This window comes from Ictalurus punctatus, chromosome 29 (genome assembly GCF_001660625.3).
Source record: "Ictalurus punctatus breed USDA103 chromosome 29, Coco_2.0, whole genome shotgun sequence".
Lineage (NCBI taxonomy): Eukaryota > Metazoa > Chordata > Actinopteri > Siluriformes > Ictaluridae > Ictalurus > Ictalurus punctatus.
Window position 1 is genome coordinate 620,263 of NC_030444.2, and position 15,000 is coordinate 635,262.

The 15,000-nt window shown below is 43.1% G+C and overlaps 3 protein-coding genes across 7 annotated transcripts in view; all 3 read right to left on the reverse strand.

Moving 5' to 3' along the window:
• Positions 1-3,431, reverse strand: part of tmod1 (tropomodulin 1) — a 14,995-nt gene extending 11,564 nt beyond the window's left edge. The window contains exons 1-2 of one of the 3 annotated variants that reach the window (XM_017461131.3): positions 3,130-3,431; positions 735-990 (exon numbers count right to left, since the gene is read on the reverse strand). In XM_017461131.3, coding sequence (XP_017316620.1) covers positions 735-854 — 120 coding nt within the window. In that variant the 5' untranslated portion in view covers positions 855-990; positions 3,130-3,431. The remainder of the gene's footprint in view (positions 1-734; positions 991-3,129) is intronic. The other 2 variants (XM_017461133.3, XM_017461134.3) reach the window with 2 other exon arrangements.
• Positions 3,432-4,346: 915 nt separating this feature from the next.
• On the reverse strand, positions 4,347-11,411 carry tdrd7a (tudor domain containing 7 a). Its single transcript, XM_053677407.1, has 18 exons — positions 11,322-11,411; positions 10,160-10,367; positions 9,789-9,936; positions 9,542-9,695; positions 9,312-9,367; positions 9,039-9,202; positions 8,565-8,890; positions 8,179-8,445; positions 7,917-8,103; positions 7,713-7,824; positions 7,398-7,600; positions 7,121-7,255; positions 6,952-7,035; positions 6,378-6,512; positions 6,072-6,182; positions 5,510-5,916; positions 5,244-5,404; positions 4,347-5,142 (listed from the first exon to the last, which is right to left on the reverse strand). The coding sequence occupies exons 2-18, from the start codon at positions 10,364-10,366 to the stop codon at positions 4,922-4,924; spliced, it is 3,078 nt and encodes a 1,025-aa protein (XP_053533382.1). The 5' UTR covers position 10,367; positions 11,322-11,411; the 3' UTR covers positions 4,347-4,921.
• A 541-nt stretch (positions 11,412-11,952) lies between these two features.
• Positions 11,953-15,000, reverse strand: part of stra6l (STRA6-like) — a 10,392-nt gene continuing 7,344 nt past the window's right edge. For all 3 annotated transcript variants that reach the window (XM_053677412.1, XM_053677414.1, XM_053677413.1), the window contains 2 exons: positions 13,868-14,008; positions 11,953-13,748 (listed from right to left, as the gene is read on the reverse strand). In XM_053677412.1, the coding sequence (XP_053533387.1) occupies positions 13,531-13,748; positions 13,868-14,008 (359 nt within the window). In that variant the 3' untranslated portion in view covers positions 11,953-13,530. The remainder of the gene's footprint in view (positions 13,749-13,867; positions 14,009-15,000) is intronic.

Sequence of the window (15,000 nt, forward strand, 5' to 3'; positions counted from 1 at the left end):
CACACACACACACACACACACACACACACTTATCATCTATACACAGCTATTAATAACCACCTCTACAGCTGGGGCCCATCACTGCCTCAGACTCCTGAACAGAGAGAGTGTGTGTGTGGGTGTGTGTGGACAGTATGTGATGCTGGATGGACTGCAGAACCCTCTGAACTTCAAGCACGTCCTTATCTCACGTTCCAGCTGTTTATCTTTACACCACTCAGGGAAAGGCAGGAGAAGAAAATACACTCACAGCATTAACTCACCAATCACAGCACACCAATCCCCAGCCAATCACAGCACACCAATCCCCAGCCCATCACATCACTCAGCTAAATAATCACAGCACAATAACTATTCAACCAATCACATCCCTGCAACCATTCCATTATTAATTAACCAAATTAATTAAACAAACAACCAACTCCATACACACAAAATAAAATCAATAAATGGATCTTCTATACTGGAGTTTAATTCCACCTCTGAAACAGCTCTCTCTCTCTCTCACACACACACACACACACACACACACACAGTCCATTAGTGACCTGTAGTGTTAACTTGCACTCAGTTGCATCATCGTGAGTGAGTAACGTTCTAACCAACACTAGATAGAGATCCACACACTGCCCTGATACCGTCTCCGTCTGAGTGAAACACGCAGTGACGATACTCCCAGGTTTCCACGCTTATAAATAACGTATTATATGGTGTAAGCGATGATCAGTACTTACGTCAGGGTCGAGCTCTTCGAGTTCATCTTCGAGTCTCCTGAGCTCTTCCTCACTGAGCTTCTGCAGGAGCTCGTCCTCATCCACGTCCCGGTATTTCTCCATCTCCTTACGGTACGACATGGTGGAGGACAGGTGGAGGACAGATGAAGGATGGGTGGAGAACGGGTAGAGGATGAGTGGGGGATGGGTAGAGGAGGAGGAGGAGGAGGAGGAAGCACGCACCAGGATGAAAAAAAAACAACTTCCCCCTCAGAACCTGCACAGAAGAAATGTAAGAAGTAGAAGTAGTTTATGTTTAAGAAAAGCAGCATGCTGCTAATGTCTTGGTGTGGGTTATACTCACCTCTCCTGCTAGTCACAGCATGTTAGCATGTTGGTTAGTAATCTAACTAGCAGCTAACAACTAGTAACAGCAGAAATATGTTCTGCCTCACAGACGACATGAAACACAAATCATAATGTAAAATTGATAAAGTCACATGTTTTATATTCCCCTCCCCTCAGTTTCGTTAAAAAATTTGTGTTTGTGTGAGATTTGGGAGCAGGAACCATGGGGGCGGGGACTGTTGATTATTCTACTGGCATTGGGGGCGGGGACTGTTGATTATTCTACTGGCATTGGGGGTGGGGACTGTTGATTATTCTACTGGCATTGGGGGCGGGGACTGTTGATTATTCTACTGGCATTGGGGGCGGGGACTGTTGATTATTCTACTGGCATTGGGGCGGGGACTGTTGATTACTCTACTGGCGAGGTTGGGAACTGTAGTATGATTGGTTAAAGTGGCACTGGGGGCGGGGCCTGTCATCTGATTAATTATAGTGAAAGTGATTGAGAGGTCTGTGGTCATTTTTTAAAGAATTAAAATGTGGTGGTACACAATAAGTTTTGATCGTGTTTTTTTTTAATGCCTTCAATAACTTTATCCAAGCAATTTTGCTTTCAGCCAATCAGGTTTCAGATATAAGTAACAAAGGGACCTTTATTTAAAATGTCAGGGAACACAAAGGCGTTGTGTCTCCAGTTTGTCCTTTGTGAGTGAAAGTCTCATGGAAAGGATACACACACACACACACACACACACACACACACACACACAGCTGCTCCATTAGGGAAGGCGAGAGCGACAGGTGGTAGGAGTCTCACTGTCTCACGCGATATATTTAGACTCAGACTCGGGCAATAAAAGGCTGAGGTCAGAGGGTCTGATGGAGACCAGAGTGACACTTAAACCTGTAAATCAGTATGAACAACGAGAAACAATAAGAGCAACGGCATCATCACGTCCCTTCAGCATCTGGTCCATCAGATGAGAAGCACTGGAGCTACAAGGCTAATGTTGTTGACTAATAATGCGTGCTTTTAGCCTCCAGATTATCATGGTACAAGCTTCTGTCTAAACCACACACTCACATCAAAGCACTTCGCTAATCTCAGTAACACAACTCACACACAACCAGCGTCACACAACTCACACATTATCATCATTCAGGGATCTTCTGACTGGTCATGTGACCGAGAAACTGCAAAGAAGCGTAAACTCCTCTGTCCTGAAGGTGTGGAAAAACTTAAAGTTCCAGCTTTACCTCTGACTGTTACACAGCGCTGACACTGGAGACTCCTTCCATACACGCTACATAAACATCTCCTTACAGATTAACGATTAGACACAGTGCCACTATAGAAACCGTGAGGTATTAGGACGAGCGTGTTAATATAAACCTGCTCTGCTCTTCTAGAGAACTCATCAACAGCCTTTCAACCAATCAGAATTTCAGGAGCTAATTGGAACGCCAACACACACTTGTTAACGTTGACTGTACAAATACGGCTAATGACCCATGACTCACCTTAAACTATTATAAAAGTTTCACACAATTCACAACTTTCTCACCACAGCTTCTTGTTATACTACATGGGAATTACAACGAAACAAGAAATTAATGTTGAAGTTTTTTAATCAGATTTTTGTTATATAATTTGACACCTTTGGTTTTTGGTTTTATCACAGCATTACTTTAAAAAAAATCTCTAGTGAACTGTCACTGTATGGAGTTTGTTTGAGTTCTTTGGTGTGTGTGAACAGTTTATAACTGACCGCGCACACACACACACACACACACACACACGCACTGCTGCAAATGTACACACTATCTCTAACAAAATAATTAATCAAAGGCCATCTAATCATTAATTAGCAGCTTTAGTGTCAGTGGAGTTTTAATTAAATTAAAACAAGTTTTTAACCTAAAACTTACTTAAATTGTGCGCGAGCTGGAAGAGTTGCGTGATTAATTATTAATTATTAAAAAGCGTTACTGCAATGCACAAAACACCCCGTTCCAGTTACTTTCATGCACGAGCGTGTGTGTGTGCGTGTGTGTGTGTCCTCACCGCACAGTCCCGCTCTCCGGTGTTATCTATATATAGCGCTGGTGAATACTTTGCCCAGATATGGCTTCTTTCGCAGAGCCGGTAAAGCGCGCGCACAGCCGGTCCGTTACACCGAGAGCGTGCAGCAGCGCAGCGACACGCGGGCGCGAGCTTCGGCCAAGACACCAGTCAAACTGACCGCGCGCACAGAAATCAGAGAGCCGGTTAATCCGGACCGGAGCGCGGTGCCTGTCTTCTCCTCCCTCACTGCCGGGAAATGACCGCCGCTGTTTGTCCACGCGCGAGACACCGGAGAGCCGCCCACGCGCACGTGTCAGTCAAGCGACGTCACGAGAACGCGCACCGCTTACACGTCCTCACGCCAGAGTTAGTATAATTCACAATAAAAAAAACCCAACAACAACAATAATAATAATAATAATGAGAAGAATTATAATTAGTGTTATGGTAATTACTATTGGAAAAGTCGAGTTTAAATAGCTGAGAAGTGTAGATATGTGTAAATAATATTAATTATAAAAAAAAACAGAGGTTAATTATTACAAGTCTTTTAAACTGTAAACAATATCTTAGAGCTAAATAAAAAGAGATGATTCTGCTACATACTAACTCATGAATCAACATGTGTAGGTGTGAGACAGGGGGGCGATAACAGGGGGGGTTACAATGACTCATGGGAAAAGGGAGACTCATTTGGGGACAACAACAACAATAATAATAATAATAATAATAATAGTTATTATTATTATTATTATTATTATTATTATTATGCCTTAGTGCTTTTCTGGGCAGTCAAAGCACCTTATATGGGGGGGGGGGGGGGGGGGCTTGAGATCTCCACAACCAGCACCGGTGTGTATCCTCCACCTGGATGATGTGACGGCAACCACAGTGCTCCAGAACTCCCACCACACACCAGCTCTGAGTGGTGAGTAGAGAGTGATGGAGTCAGTTCAGAGATGGAGATGATTAGGGCCTGATAGAGAAGGGCCAATGGGGGAATTTCAGTGACTCACTGAGAGGAAAAAGACTAGCTGGGGAAAGATTCTGAGGGGAAAAAAAAATCTCATTCCGATAAAAAAAAAAAAAAAAACCGACTCCTCTGGGAAAAGATTCAGCTGGAAGGAAAAATAACAGACAGACAGACAGACAGACAGACATAGTGGAAAAGACTCCATTGTAAAAAGTCTTAAATTGCTGAAGAAATGACACACACATCATTACTATTTTGTATTTAATAAAACATATGAACAAATCTTGACGAACTGAACACATTCTTTTACAATTCAGCCATTCTTCTTCCTGCTTGGTATCTGGTATTTTGCTAGTTGATACAGTAGCGTGTGGTTTGGGACGCAGCCGTAGATCAGTTCGAATCAGGAGAACCACGTTCTACACTGAACAGTAAGGCCACTTATAGCACGTGGAGCTTACCGTTCCGAACATGCGCATTCGGGCGTGGTTCTGGTGACACACTAATTCTTTCGATGCTATGTAATATGGAAGTGTGCAGTTTGGGATGCAGCCATAGAATAATTTAAAAGGTCTTGAGGTCTAATCCCAATCCAGATGAATAGCAAATGTAAAAGACCCAGGTCTTTCAGGGGCTGCGTCTCAAATGGCACACACGTAGCATTTAAGGGCAGACTGTATTTATTTGTTTTTCCTCCACTTACACATATTTAGTGCATTAGAATGTCCTTTGACACACAGCTGGTTTGACCAGTTTGTTATAGATCTATACTTTTGGACCATGTGACTATCTGGGCTATGTCCCAAACCTTATAGAGTGTTACACCTCGCTGTTGGTTTTCTCAGTGAACTCAGCCATGAGGTCATGGATCCAGACGTCGCTGTGGTCCTGTGACGTGTCCACCAGGTAGACGAGCAGTTTCCTCTCCCATGGCTGCACCCCCTGCTGGACGGAGTGGATCAGCGCCACCAGAGGCCGTCGCTCCACATGGTTGCGGAACACGATAGCGGCTTCCTCGCTCCAACCGCCGTGCTGGACTCCTGATACGGCACACGAGAGACGCGGCTCAGCCTCGGTCATGGGATTAGATTCTGTGTGCGTGCGTGCCTGCGTGTGTGTGTGTGTGTGTGTGTGTGTGTACCTGCGAGCTGGGCGGGGATTCCCTGGAAGGGCAACTGCCTGAATTCATTAATGAGGGGGCGGAGCTGAGAGGCGTGCACCAGCTCGTGCCTCCCGTAATCGAGCTCATACACAGAGACCAGAGAATTCAACAGAATGCCCTTCACCAAGACTCGGTGCCAACTACAGAGAGAGAGCGAGAGAGCGAGAGAGCGAGAGAGTGTGAGCGCACAAGTTAAGAAAACTGGAACCAAAACAAAATCCTGAAAATATCCCTCTCTCCCTCACTTGCTGTCGATCTTGGCAGCGCAGATGTTGTTCTTCTCGGCGTTGATGGGAGTGGCCTCCTGTCGGTTGTAGTAAAGGATCATCTCCCCCATCAGCACCACCAGCTTGTACAGCTCCTGCCACGGCTGCAGCACGAAGTGACCCGGGTGACACGCCACTGACACGAACACGTCCAGGGTCTGCCCTTCCTCAGGCAGCTCCAGCGCTGGGGGCATGACGGGGGGGTCGGAACTCGGGGAGGAGTCTACAGACTGGGGCAGGCCTGGGACCATAAAGGTGGCGACGGGGTGGCAAACCGAGGCTGAGGTTAACGGGAGCTGCTGGTTAATGCTGGAGGTGAGATCGAGAGCTTCGGAGTCGAGGAACAGGTAAACTTGGACATGACCTGCTGAGTCCAGACAGGATATCTACACACACACACACACACACACACACACACACACACAATTATTACAGAAATGAGGCAAGCCTGTTGATAAATGTTACGTGGTCAGAACAGCGTGATTCTGATTGGTGAGGATGCGCTTGCATCACCTTTACACATGATTAAAGAGTTACAGACCTTCATTGTGCACTCGGCAGCGTTGATCAGCGTCTCTCTGAGCCACAGAACAACATCAGGAGGCCAAACATCTTCATTTCCTTCCACTTTGGCTAAACGACACTTAACAGCCTACACACACACACACACACACACACACACACACACACACACAATAAAACAAGTGACATCCATCATTGCTTTGGTTTTAATCAGCATTCAGTAATAAATAATGAGAAGTGACATGGTAACGTGATTTTGACTATCCGTAGTGTGTGTGTGTGTGTGTGTGTGTGTGTGTGTGTGTGTGTGTGTGTGTGTGTGTACCTGTGTCGGTATGGTGAGGAGTTCTCTGATGAACAATCCTGGAATCTCCCTCAGCTCACTGAGCTCCAGAGAAGCAGGAAATCCCAAATCCACAAACTCTACATCCACAACACGGCTGCCATGCAGGTTAGTGATCTGAGGAACACACACACACACACACACACACACACACACACACACACACACACACACACAGCCTGAGAGTCCTTTGTTCAATCACATCTGAGAGTCAATTCAGAGAGTTATTCATACAGCAAGACCAGAAAGTAATTTCAGAGTCATTCGTTCGGTCAATCCAAAGAGCTGTTTATTCTATTGTTCCAATAAAATGTTCGTGTGGCAGCCAGAATGAATGACGCTCTGGAATGCCTTTCTGGATTGATTAAGCTCATAACTTTTGGGGAGTCAGTGAGTCATTCAAGAACGGTTTGATTGCTCAAACCAGAGAGTTTGTTTTTCAAGTCGAGTGGCCCACTGGTTCATGTCCACCATCCGCGCTGAATCGTTGGAGAAATAAATAAAAATAAAAAAATTTTAAAAACTCCATGGGCAGTGAAAACATTTTCATGCTCACCTCCACTCGGGCCCATTTCCCTTTGTGTCGTGCCAAACACACTTTTCCACAAAACGCCTTGGACACCAACAGTTCCCACGAAACCTGTTCTCACACACACACATTCAAAAACATTAACAAGTGGAAATGACCTCTAAAAGGAAACAAAACATGAACGAAGTGGAAAAACCTGAGACAGGAAGTACGATTCGATCTTGTCCATGATGCCTTGGAGCTTGGAGAGGCCTCGGGATGGAAGCTGGCAGAACACGCTGCCGTCAGACCCCACGTTCGTCACGCACACGTTTGAGTACAAGCTGTTGACCTGCACGCACCATGAGAAGAATAAATGAAAGCGTTACGGTCATGCTACAGAGTTCTCTTTAACGTCTTCCTTTACTAAATTATTTGGCGACATATCAGTCCATTCGTATATTAATAATAATAAAAAAGTTGAACGCTATAACCTGCAGCGGATTCTGCATGGTTTTGTCCTGCAGCGCGCCGAGACACGCGGAGTTCACGTTAATGTCGGTCTCTCCTGACGTGTCGTACAACACCACGAGGGGTGGAGTCTCTCGCTCCACCAGCTCGGCCAATAGCGTTCTGCCACGTGCTAACATCTCCAGAGTCTTCAGTACCACAACGTCCTCACTGAAAAGCTCCAGACCTCACACACACACACACACACACACACACACAGTAAAACAGTAACCAAGTATATCCACCAACGCACACAGTAAAGGTAAAGGTGTGTAAGGTGTGTAAGGGGTGTGTGTTACCTGCGAGCTGGCAGCTGGTGGCCTGGAACGGCAGTGTGAGGGACCAATCGAGGAGCTGCAGCAACTTCTTGCTGTTCACCACCTCAGAGAAACCATGATCCACGCAGTATACCTACACACGCGTTTAAAATCAAATTTAATAACATGAGGAATAAAGCTTCTGTAACACACACACACACACACACACACACACACACACATTACCTTCACATCATTCTCTGTGACCTGGTGCACCTGAGCTCGGAGCACTGTCTCGTCGTCCACGGCAAATGCCACCAGCTGACCAACTGTAGGACAGGCAAGGCCAAGCCCCGCCCCAGTGCTGTGGTAAAACTCCAACATGTCCTGCTCCATCTTCTCCAGAGCCTGAGAGTATTCCTCACCCACATACCTGAGAGGAACAGAGACAGAACAACGTTACGAGCACTGAAACGATGTGCATTTCAACATGTTTTACTTCGAGTACCTGAGGATGAGGTTGTCGGTGCTGTTGGCCTCCATCACCAGCACGGACGGGAACTCCTCCTTGGGCAGGGGCAGCTGAGGCACCTCCGGGTTGCCGTAGTGGGCAATGATGCGCGATCTTGGCTGTGGGCAAGGCTTTGAGGAAACTCTCATGGTGGGCAGGGTGTATAAAATGGCTCTGTTACGGTTTCGTGCGATCGGATATTCGATCATGCACGTGTCGGCCAGAGGAGAGAGATCGTCCAGCAGCGACTGCGGGAAATCACACCTGGAGGTTAGAACAAAACAAAACATTAAAAAAAAAAATGTAAAAATTTTTTTAAGTCTGAGATTCAGGACAGAAGAAAAGGTGGAGGTGAAGATGTTTTCAGGTGTCTGGGTCAGTACCTGAAGACCTCCTGAAAGAGGCGGGGCAAAGCGTGAGCCCACAGGCCATGGCTGTATTTATTCAGCAGCTCCCGCACTTTATCTTTCACATCCTGTGGCAGTGGGAAAGGGGGCGTGGCTGGAGGGGTGGGCAGGGAGCGGGTCATGGAATCTGGGGTGAGCGGCCGCGGGGGCTTCGGAGTCGGAGATGTTGGGGATCGTGAGAGGGTGCTGGGGATTTGGGCAGATTTCTGCGTGGCAGGTGGAGGGGTGTGGGGTTTTGGAGACGGGTCTTTAGCGGGGTAAATCAGACGCCCTGCTACATTACCACCACTCGGCTTCTCTACCTAGAACACAAACATATACATTACATAAACACGTACGATACACAGAAAACAACTTAGTGTGTGTGATTACTATTATATGAATCATGTGTTAGTATGTGTTTAGTTTGTCCAGCTCTCCAGCATTGTGTGTGTGTGTGTGTGTGCTCACAGTGCAGATGTGTGTCCAGCTCTCCAGCAGTGTGTGTGTGTATGATGGAAGTTCTTGTCTGAACATGTGACTGTAGAGCTGAGGCAGTTTGGAGAGCCACACACCGCTGCTGTACTTCTGCAGGAGCTGCTTGACACGGCTCTGAAACAGCTCCACATCGCCCTCTAGAGGAAACACACATTTTTACTGAGGAACCAACAGTGTGTGTGTGTGTGTGTGTGTGTGTGTGTGTGTGTGTGTGTGTGTGTGTGTGTGTGTGTGTGTTCACACTACCTGCGTTTTGGTTCTTGCTGGATGGACGAGTCGTCACAACCTGTTGGATTCCTGGCCTGGGATCAGCAGAGTGAGTATAATAAGGTTAAACAATTTTTCCCCTAATGGAGTTACATGTGAACATTAAACAGGAAGCGACTTCCCTACATCGCTACAGTACTCACCTTCACCTAGAATTTTTATTTTAATCTTTCTTGATATATATCCAGGCAATAATAGTGAGCACTCACCCTGTGGGCTTCTTGCCCTGGTGGGTGGAGCCTGAGTTGGTGCTATACACCTGTCGCTGGTCACCTTGAGAGCTGACGCGTGAGAATGAAGACCTCTCACGGCTGCCGTCCTTAGTCATGTGACCAGGCTGCCTCAGGGACGCGCGAGGATTCACTGAATAATCACAACCAGAAACAAGCTGACTCCTGTCACAGGCAGATCTCAGCGTACAGCAGTAATGTGTGCGTGTGTGCGTGCGCGTGTTACCGCTGTGTGTAAACAGTGAGGAAGACTTCGTTCTCATGTGACAGTTCAGTAGCTGAGAGCAACCCGAGTTCTTCTTCGAGTTCTTCTGCCGGGCGACCAGCTGAGCGATGTGGGCCGTTTCCTTACACAAAGCCGCAAAGCACATCACCTACACCATGATCACACACACACGCGCACACGCGCACACACACACACACACACACACACACTACATCCTGCATCATTCAGTCTTGAAATGGACCCTGGACCAAAAGATTCGCCTAACAAACAAACAATTTAGTGTACCAAATGTAAAAATGACAACAAAAGGGTCTCTCCTGGTGATGTTCTGGCTTCTGCTCAGACACGTGTATGTTGTGTATCAATCTCACCTCTCCGGTGTGGGCATTTCGGAGCTGCACCACGTCGGGAACACTCCTGAGGAAGTTCTCCAGGTTCCTGTAGCCGAGCTGCATGTGTGGGATGAAGTCTCCAGTCAGGGCGCGGTAATCCGCCTGCAGCCGCGACAGCGCCACGCCGCTCTTACTGCTCTGCAGCACGGCACGCAACATCTTCTTCACCAAGTCCACATCACACATCCTGTACACACACACACACATATATATAATATTAAAAAAATAAATATATATATTATATATATATATATATATATATATATATATATATATATATATATATACACACACACACACACACACACACACATACATATATACACATATATCTCATCATCCTTAACAACACAGTACTCAGTCTGTAATATTTTTTATAAAGCATCATACTGAAGATAACAGTCTGCACATAACGTATACTATTTTTAATGTTTTTTTTTAAATCAATCTAGAGATGCTGTCAAACACAACTGTACTGTACTTTGTAAGAAATTCACAATTTAAGAAAATTCCATTAATATGGAATTTTAGTTCTTGCGAATGCTTCAGTAAAACATTAACAGATATCAGCTGAAATATAACATTTTTAGTATTGGAAAAATTACACATTAATTTTGACTCCAGCAAAAGCACTTTATAAATTTATAAGACTCATAATAGTATAAACTTCTCATATATCAATATATTGTTTTGGGGTTATTGTTGTTGTTGTTGTTGTTGTTGTTGTTGTTGTTGTTTGCTCCAGTATAAACACACACAAATTACTGTTAAATTCTGATTAATTTAAACTTCTTTGACACACAAATAGTAGAAAAAGCAAACAAAACAATAAGCCAAACCATTAGTTGAGAAGATGAATAGAGGCTGGAATCTCTAAGGTCTTTTTCTTTAAATCAGAATAATGTGTATTTATTCTACATGTGTGTAGTGGTGTAACGTGGATGCTAATTGAAGCTGCTAATTGTATTATCCACACTGATTAGCCGGCACATTGTACAAGATGGAAAAATCGACAAAAATCAGCCAAAAAAAAGCGATATAATTGATCCAACTGGGTCACAAGCAGACAATATTGCCATTTAAACACTTCCAGGGTCAGAATATAAACATTATTCCCACAGAAAAGTGTTTTATAACTCACCTGAAGTTTTGCTAATTTCCACTAGGTATCGTTTCCCCAGTTCGACTCGCACGCGCTCCAGTATATTATCCTCTCGCCAATGAATCGGTTCCTCGTTTTAACGAAACGACTCATTTAAGTGAATCAATCGCGCGAGATGATTCGCACAAACAAACGAATCTTGCGTTTTGTAAGCAAAGTTGCTAAGACGATATATTGTATTACGATTAAAATGGTAGAATACATACAGTTACATTGGTTTGTTCAATAATTATGATGTCATTGTGTTTTTAATTTGTACCCCCTTCCCCTTGTTTCATTTATATATTCAAAATATGAGTAAAATGAAATAAAACTGAAGTACACTCATTTGAAGAGATTGTGAAATACACAGCAGTCTTCTAGGGGTATTAGGAGGTTCTCTGAGCAGCCATTTTAACAGATAGTTGCAAAGTTTCTTCTCTGTTTTAACTACAACGTCTAAACCATTATTTAAACACTGAGATTCATTAACATAAACACATTTGTAAGCATTCTGGTCAGCAACACCCCCAGAAAACACGTCTCTGTCTCACACAGACAGACATCTGCCAGGAAAGATCACACCTTCGGACCAAACAGTGTTACCAGAGGTCATAAATTTACACGACGGTTTAAGTGTTTTTGGTTTTATTTCAGTAAAAGAGAACAACGGTGTCGTACAACATCGACGGACTGTCGGAATTTTATACACATCACAGTGTCTGCTCAACAATCTAATCAACTAGTGTTCCGATTATCTCAGAAACATCAGTCTGATCATTCACGTCCACAATTTCGAATACAACAATCACATTCAGTCATGTATTTTCTAACAGCATAGTTACACAAACAGGATCGACCGCATTAATACACACACGTATCGTAGATAACCGCTTGATACACTTTCTTACACCATGCATATTCAGCTAAAGCATGCTTACGCTTCAAAACAAAACAATACTTAATACAAAAAGTCATTTCAGAAACAAAGATTCACTTATAACACAAAATGTGTACACTGTGTGTGGATTAAAACGGTAAAAAGCAGGGTTCACAACTAACTCTTTAACAAAACATATCCTAAGCATTTTCTGGTCCATGAAAAACCATGAAACACATCTCCATTATCTCACACACACACACACACATACACACACATACACACACACACACACACACACATTGAGATTAAAGTTTAAATTTAATCCCGAACTGAAATTTAAATCCGAGTTTAAAGTGATGGAGATTCTAGTTAATCCAGGTTTATTGTGAAATTAAATCCAGGATTAAAGTGATGGTTTAAATGTAAGCCTGCTTATTTTTAAACAAGGTTTAAAGTTTGGTGCAACAGAATTACTAGATAATCCTTGATCTAATCTAGATTTAAACTTAATCCTTATCGGTGCAACCCCCCCTTAAAGTATTTTTCAGCCATACAAAGTCTCACTCAGACACATAAAAACCTTTCATTTCTTTTACTGTCAAAGGTATTTCATGAAATAAATTAAAAATAAAACAGCAAGCTGCAGGACAGATTAGCGGTAAAAAGTGAGTGGAACCCATGACATTTGTCGGTTAGCAGTTTAAAAGTGTCAAATTTCTACGTCTTTTGTTAGTATTTTAGCAACACATCTGAGGTAAATGTTGATGTTCCGGATGGTTCTGTCTCATTTCCACTGTCACTGTGTCTTTACATTGTCTATATAAAACAAAACAGCTAAGAATTAGCTAGCTAAGCCCATATTTCCAGTTGCCTAGCAACAGTGTTTTCACAGCTTTAACCAATTCCTCAATGTGTCATGTCTTCACCTTCATGAGTTAAAGATTTCATGAAATCAATCCTGTAATTCTCTTATTTGATTTTAATTAAACGCTAAAACTTTCTAATAATAATTCTTTATACGCTACTGTTTTTTTTCTTCAAGTACTCATACCCAAGGATACCCATAATGCACTGCAAGTTGTGAGTCAGTCAAATGTAACATTCAAATGAGCATGTAGTAAAAGTATAAAGTATAACAATAAACCATGTTATTTGTACAATCTGTACACAGTAGCTGGCTGTCATGTGTTTAGCATTTCTGTGTCAATAGAGTTTGAGGGCTAGCTTGCTAATTATTAGCATGTAGGATATTAGCTAGCTATCAAACAGGCTACAATTCGTTTAGGGATCTGGCGCTTTCTCTGTTTTACAGGAGGAAGGTTGTCATTATCCGATTGTAACTACATCATCGCTATGCTGTTGGGTAGACTGGTTTTTCTTGAGCTGTGAGGACATTGTTATCACCCTGGCGATGGTGATGGGGTCTTGGTTGCCTTGGAGGTTGTTGCTATGGTGTCTCTTCCTCAACAGAATGAGTTCTGGGTTTCTGAGCAGGGTATAGAGGAGAAGCCAGCGAGTGTGGACCCTGCTGACTCCTGGGAATTCTGCATAAGAAAAAAACCACAAATACGACTTCTGCAAACACCGCTACATACACCGCTGATATTGTTTTGTACGTTTAGAATGGTGTGTTCTTATTGGCTGAGGCAATTTGTTCTCTGACCTGCACTGTCAAACTGTGTGTGCGTATTCTCAGCCCTCCATCTCACCACTGTGTGTTTGAGCAGCAGGTGGCAGAAACACACCAGAACTGGATTACAGTGATAATGATCCGCCATTATCATTCCAACCCACGTACGGTAGCCTGAGAAGGAATAAATAGCTTGTAAATCGAGATTGTAAAATTGTAATCTGTAATGTTGTGAATGTTTTTCCACTCAGTCATGATGGTGGGAACTGGGCTAGCTAGTATCTTTATTACCACAAAGCAATGTTATGAAAATGCTACAATTCATTTTACGAACATTTCTTAATAGTAGTTATTAAAAAATTTTCCCCGAGTGTTTGTATGTACAGCTGTGAGCGTCATATGTGTTTACAAAACAGCGTTCAAGTCATTGTGTAATTAAACAAAGAATGCATTCTTTAAAAAATATATTTTTTTAGGTTCTGTGTACCCTACAGCAAAATGCTTTCAAATGGAGCCCTGTTGAAAGCTTAGAACCCTTAAAGAAACCATGAGGAACACTTTTCTTCTCTAAGAATGTCATTATTCCTTCCTTAATATCTTTGCTTCTTGGTACACTTTTTGTTTGTAAACAAAAAAAGTTCTTCATGGGCTCTTTATGGGTTCATTATGTAATTAAGGGTCCTTGGCTTCCAAAAAGTGGTCTGCTCTAATCATGTAATCAAATAAAACCTACATTATTGAAAGAATTTGAATAATTTAGGGTTCTCCAGTTATCCCTCTGGGAAAATCCTTATAAACAAACGTCTATGTAGAACCCTACAACACATCAAAATATCCAAAAAGCTTTTCAGAACCTTTAATTATCCAGAAAACCCTTAAAGAACCCTACAAGAGGGTACCAAGACAGTTTATCTAAAAATGTGAAAATAATGAGCAATTATTTGGAGTTCGGTTCTTCATGGGTTCTTAAGGGTTCCTGCCTCGTGAAAACATTTTACTTAGAACCCTTTCTTATAGGATGATAATTTGCAGATAATAATAATAAGTGGCAGAGTTATACACAGAACTTTTAAGGGTTCCCCCAAAGAAACAACCAAAGAACCTTTAAGGGTTATAAATGTTCTTAGAGATTAGAGATAGGTACATTACCTGCTACATATACTGTA

Excerpts from the sequence above, each read along its gene's own strand:
- tdrd7a (XM_053677407.1), bottom strand. The coding sequence starts at position 10,366 with ATGTGTGATGTGGACTTGGTGAAGAAGATGTTGCGTGCCGTGCTGCAG. Across the intron at positions 9,368-9,541 it reads CAGGGCAAGAAGCCCACAGG|GCCAGGAATCCAACAGGTTG; the intron begins GTGAGTGCTCAC and ends TGCTGATCCCAG. Across the intron at positions 7,256-7,397 it reads CCATGCAGAATCCGCTGCAG|GTCAACAGCTTGTACTCAAA; the intron begins GTTATAGCGTTC and ends TGGTGCGTGCAG.